The 6,000-nt window shown below is 36.7% G+C and overlaps 1 protein-coding gene across 7 annotated transcripts; it reads left to right on the forward strand.

Annotated features, from left to right (window-relative positions):
* Window positions 1-3,322: 3,322 nt before the first annotated feature.
* LOC120069122 lies at window positions 3,323-5,684 on the forward strand. Of its 7 annotated transcripts, none has more exons than XR_005479449.1 (4): window positions 3,323-3,709; window positions 3,896-4,063; window positions 4,151-4,232; window positions 4,335-5,684. XR_005479449.1 is itself a non-coding variant. In XM_039020809.1 (4 exons), the coding sequence occupies exons 1-4, from the start codon at window positions 3,807-3,809 to the stop codon at window positions 5,395-5,397; spliced, it is 450 nt and encodes a 149-aa protein (XP_038876737.1). In that variant the 5' UTR covers window positions 3,792-3,806; the 3' UTR covers window positions 5,398-5,684. The 7 variants fall into 7 exon arrangements, 1 of the variants encoding a protein (XP_038876737.1); XR_005479452.1 differs by having other exon boundaries at window positions 5,368-5,684; XM_039020809.1 differs by lacking the exon at window positions 3,323-3,709 and having other exon boundaries at window positions 3,792-4,063; window positions 4,142-4,232; window positions 4,335-4,406; window positions 5,368-5,684.
* The last annotated feature ends 316 nt before the right edge of the window (window positions 5,685-6,000 follow it).

Here is a 6,000-nt window from a genome sequence, read left to right on the forward strand (position 1 = left end):
CGTGAGGTACAACAAGCAGGCTGAGTTCATGAATCTGAAGTAGGGGACTATGACAGTAAAGGAGAATGAGGAGGAGTTTGATAAGTTGTCTTGCTTTGCTCTTGATCTGATGTCTATTGAAGCAAAGAGGGCTGAATAGTTTGTGCAAGGACTCTGGGATGGGGTGCGAGGTATTGTGCAAGCTCTGGAACCTCCCACCTATGCCGTAACTTTCCGAGCGGTAGCACGAGTGGGCTGTCCTTCAGAGATAGAGTTCCTAAAGTCCTTGATAGAGGAATCGACCTCCGGTTAGAAGAGGAAAGCTGAGCAGAAAGCTCTGGGACCTCCACAGAAGGTTCAGAGTATAAATAGGTCGGTAGGGCACGCCCAACGGCAGGCTACTACTTCAGGAGAAGTTTAGAGGGAAAGACCGGTGTGCAAGTCATGTAAGAAGCGTCATTGGGGACGTTGTCTGATTGGCATAGAGACTTGTTTCAGATGTAAGCAGATAGGGCATACGGCGGACCAATACTCTAATAGTGGTTCCGGAAGTGCAAGGGGTCAACCCCCAAGTTCGTATCAGGGTAATTCAAATCGACAACAGCAGCAGGGTTGGGTCTATGTCACCAGTCGTCGGGAAGCTGAGCACTCGGGAATAGTGGTGACAAGTACGCTCCCAATCTTGGGGTATTATGCCTTGACATTGTTTGACTCTGGCTTGTCTCACTCTTTCATTTCATCGTTGTTCGTAAAACATGCTATGTTAGTTTTAGAACCCTTGGGTTATGTTTTATCAGTATCTACACTGTCAGGAAAAATTATGATAGCAAGTGAAAAGATAAAAGCGTGCTAGTTAGAAATAGTTAATCGCACCTTTGATGTGACTCTAATAGTGTTAGACATGCATGACTTCGATGTAATTTTGGGCATGGATTGGTTGGCTGCCAACCATGCTAGCATAGACTGTTATCGTAAGGAGGTGATTTTTAACCCCCCTTGGGAAGCTAGTTTTATGTTCAAGGGGGTTGGGACGGTAGTTTTGCCTAAGGTGATTTCAGCAATAAAGGCCAAGAGGTTGATTAACCAAGGTGTCTGGAGTGTCTTAGCTAGCGTAGTTGACACAAGAGAAATTGAGATTGCACTAACCTCTGAGCCAGTTGCAAGAGATTATCCCGATGTGTTTCCGGAAGAACATCCAGGATTGCCTACACCAAGGGAGATTGATTTTGCAATTGAACTAGAGTCGAGCACTATTCTCATATCCAAAGCTACATACAGAATGACTCTGGCAGAATTGAAAGAACTGAAGGTCCAATTGCAGGAATTGCTTGATAAAAGGTTCATATGACCCAGTGTTTCTCCGTGGGGTACACCAATATTGTTTGTGAAGAAAAAGGATGGATCGTTACATTTATGCAAAGACTATCGGAAGTTGAATAAGGTGACCATTAAGAATAAGTACCCGCTTCCTAGGATCGATGACCTGTTTGACCAGCTACAGGGTGCTACTATATTTTCCAAGATTAACCTATGATCAGGTTACCATCAGCTAAGGATCAGGGACAGTGATATCCCGAAGACTGCGTTCCGATCCAGATACGGGCATTATGAGTTCATTGTGATACCTTTTGGTCTGACTAATGCTCCAGCAGATTATGCGCGGGATATAGTTAGCATGCTTAACAAAAGGTGTTTGGCGGAAAAAATATGGTCGGCTTCGGTCGACGGGAAAATATGGTCGGCTTCGATCGGCGGGAAATAATAGTCGGTGACAACCGGCAGGAAATATGGTCATAAAGAGAAATTTTAGAATAGTTTTGTAGAAGGAAGTATCTCAAAATAAGTTTAGAACTATGAGTAATCTAAGCTGTAAGTTAGATCTGGATTCTAGGGATAAAAAAGGAGCTCGAGGTAGAAAAGGGAACTATTAGAAAGGCTCCTAAGCAATTAAGGTGAGTGTTATAGCTTTGATAATTAACACATAGTGTGAGTGTTATAGCGTTATAGTTTCGATATATCGTGAGTGTTAGGTTGCTTTGATAGTAAATGCATATTATGAGTATTCGCTTAGCTTTATACTCTGATACTGGAATATGTGCATCTGTAGTTACAAAATACATGCTTTTGGTGATAGGATGATTGCCATGATATTGTTTGTGTGTGACTGTGGAAACTGAGATTATGTCCAGGATATAGTTAGCATGCTTAACAAAAAGTGCTTGGCGGGAAAAATATGGTCGGCTTCAGTCGGCGGAAAATTATGGTCGGCTTCGGTCGGCAGGAAATAATAGTCGGTGACGACCGATGGGAAATATGGTCAAGTACCTAAACATGACTAGAGGGATAAATAAAATGGTCGATATGCACATTGGCGGGAATTGGGGTCATAGGAAGGTTTCCATAGGTGATTGCATTGATTGATGATATGATATGCATGCAACGTATAGCATTTTGGAATAAAGGTTAATCATTGCATGAATAAATCCATGATCATGCATGGGTACACTGTGATTATTATTATGTGATTGATTTCCCAAAAATGATGATTTTCAAAGTGAATTTCTGTCTTAAAAGAACCACTCACTAGGCTTAGTAGCTCACACTCTTCAAAATGTTTTCTTAATCCCCCACCAGGTAGCGCAAGATGAGGAGTTCCAGAGTGTTGCTAAGGTCAAGGTCTGCCACGTGCCCCCAATTACACTTTCGGAGGGTTTTTACGGTTGTCGTTGTAAACTTTGTTGTTAAATCCTTAAGTTGTATAAACGTTATATCACAATCGTAATAAAAGATGGGCCTACTTAATCTGTTATAGTTTATCTCCTCGACTTAATCATTCCACTGTGTATAAGTTATAGTATGGTATCAGAGTTATTCCACAAGAATCATTAGGCAGTAAGTGTCAGCTCAAGGGTTGATAACTGCTGTAGTCGCATCCCTCTCCCAGGCTGAGAAGGTGGTCTAGGGGCGAGGTGTGACATTAGAGATACAACTTTAATATTTAAATGTGATTTAAATACCAAGAATATGAATACGTTCATATTCGGAAGCTCGAAAATAATGGAAATGGTCAAAGATATAAAAAGTCCAAGAGTTGACTTTTGATTTTGAAAAGTCAAACTTTGACCGACCTTATATTCAAATATGATTTGAATTTTGAGAAAATGAATGCGGATTCATGCTCGGAAGGTTAAAATTAGTCAACACGGAAAAAATAATAAAAAGTCAAGATGTTGACTTTTTGGTCAAAGTTTGACTTTGACAAAATGACTATTTTGCCCTTTGACTAAAGTTAGTGGGAAAATCTAGACTTTTGTTGGATAATTCCACTAACAAAATAGTGGGCTAGGTGTTAGCTTATAGTGGAGACATTAAGCCCACCTAGAGAGGGGATTCTAGGTGTTGGGTTTTTATGAATTGATTTCAGGCAATTTTTGCATGACATTTTTCTATAAATATGGGCTTTGAATTTAGATTAAAAACTTTGCCCATTTTGCCCATTTTAGTTTTAAAAATTTGGGTTGGAAAAATCACAATTTTGGAGAAAAAATTTCAACCCAAACCCAACCCAAAATTTCATTTCTTTTTCCATCTCTTTCTCTCTTTCGGGTTCTTCATTCATCGGGTCCCACAACCCGGTTCTGAGTCCAGAGGATAGTAGGTCAACTCTGGTGGCTCGAAAGAATTCGGATCGAGATTCAGCGAGGAAAAGTGGTTTTCGGGAGCTTCAAAGGTAATTTTTAATTTACTATTTTTCCCTTCATTTGCATGCTTTTTTTCCTTTAAATTAAAAGCAATTAGAGTGTAATTAGATCTTTTTTCTGTTGTGTATGTCTCGTGTTCCATCATGTGGTATCAGAGCATGCTTTAATTACGCTAAAAAACTTTTGGTGGGTGTTTTTTTCCTTTCTATTCAAAGGTTGAATGAAATATGGACTAAAGTCCAGCCGTGCCGCTCGACCACTGCCCTCCGCCAGCCGTATTGCGTGTCGACGTTCTCCGCCAGCCGAGTTTCTTCGATTTTTCCGTTTTCGTTCTTGCGTCCGCCAGTTGCCGACCACTTCTGTTCTGCAAGAACTTGGTTTTGGTGAGATTTAAAATTTTTTTTTTTTTCGTTTTTAGTTAATGGGTTTTGAATGGCTACCGATTTTTGGTCTGATTTAAGTTTACTTAGGGTGTGTTGTTGCTCAATTCAAGATTTCGAGATATTTTTCAATTCTGTTCAGCAGCATCAAAGTTCGCTTGGGTGCCTTTTGGTAAGCTATATTGGTTGTTCTGATTTAAATTTCGTTTTCCCTGTTGGTTTGGTGAATGTTGATGTTTATTGGATTTTAGAATTTACTTTTGAAATATTTCAGCTTGGCTTAGGACTATTTTGGATTCCGTCCTTGGAGCTTAGTGTAGTTCTTGTTACATCGGCATTCTTTTGGGTGAGTGGTTTGGAGATTTTTTGTGCATTTTGGGTGAGTAGGTTGTGTTTATAAAGATTAACATTAAGTTGATTTATTCTAGGGCAATTTAAGCATTTGACTCGAGTCAAACTGGGATTTGGTTGATAATTGGAGTCTGGTTTAGAAGTTAGGCGTTTTAGAATCTTCTGAAATATTCATTGATTTTATTTATTGATTATTTAATTGTTATTCATTTTAAAGTCAGGTTAGGGGTACCCCAAATTTTGTTATGATTTCTCACCCTTGCTTATTTGAGCATTTTTTTAAAAATTAAATAATTTTTTTTCTTATTTTTTTATTTTATTATTCTTTGAGAAAATGTATTGTCAAGCCTATGCATGCATAAGGTAGCGCGTCCTAGAAACATATTAGAAATTTGGGTCGTTACATATACTATTATATATACTTTGATGTAAATAACGGTTTTTTTATATATACTAGAAGGGGATGTTTTTATGCAGTATACTATAGTATATTTGATTTCAAACTACTTGAAATTCTAGATTCTTATTGGGATTTAGGCATTTGAATTTAGGCTTTGAAAATCTCAAGGAGGTTGTATGAAACATACTCCAATATATTTTCTTTACAATTCAAATTTAGAATATATTATGTGAGAGAAAGAATTGTGTAAGATGATATTTATATACAGTGGAATACCTGATATATACTTTCATAATTTCAATTGAATAGCTTCCATATGTACTTAAGAATGCTTGATATTTACGTTTATTGCGTATATTCATTAAATCTTTGAAAGCCATTGATGGGATGAGAAATTCTGTAAAATATGATATAACTAATATGTATTATAGTGTAATGAATTTATATTTTTAGTTTTTATGATAACAATTAAATCTCAATCATGCACTATTGTACAACAAATATTAATTGTGTGGTAGGATAAATTGTGTAACATGTAATTTACGTACGATTATAGAAAAATGGTTCGGTTAAAATTGTTGGGTGAAAGTGCACGGACTCGACTGTCGATGACGATAGGTAGGGTGATGACAACGAGCAAGGTGGTTGCATCGGAAGGCGTGTCGATGGCAAGGGCTTAACAAAGAAGAAGAGATGAAGATGAGAAGTTCAAATGAGCACTTTTTTTTTTTTCCCCTATATATACTGCGATATATTAACTTCTTTCTTTTGGTGTTTATATAGGAGTTTTGATATATACTATGATATATGTATTCGTTTATTTGATATAAAGGGGTGTGAAAAACATTTTTTTTTTATTATTTAGACTTTCTATTTTATGATATACACGCTTATATTTATGTGATTTAGATATTGTGGTAGATACCTTTTTTCATTTGAAAATGATGAGATTTGAAAATTAATTTGAAATTGTTGGGAGATTAACTTTAATTTTGATTTAATGAGCATAGAATTTGTGATATATATTGTGATAAAAATAAAATTTATATATATATATATAGTGATATAAGAAATTTGTGATATATATTGTGATTTATGTCGAATATAGATTAAATATTTGATTTATATATCGCGGGATAACTAATAAAGGAATTCAATTAAACAAACGTTTTAATTCGATGTTTTAACA

Source organism: Benincasa hispida, unplaced genomic scaffold (assembly GCF_009727055.1).
Source record: "Benincasa hispida cultivar B227 unplaced genomic scaffold, ASM972705v1 Contig245, whole genome shotgun sequence".
In the NCBI taxonomy this organism is placed as follows: domain Eukaryota; kingdom Viridiplantae; phylum Streptophyta; class Magnoliopsida; order Cucurbitales; family Cucurbitaceae; genus Benincasa; species Benincasa hispida.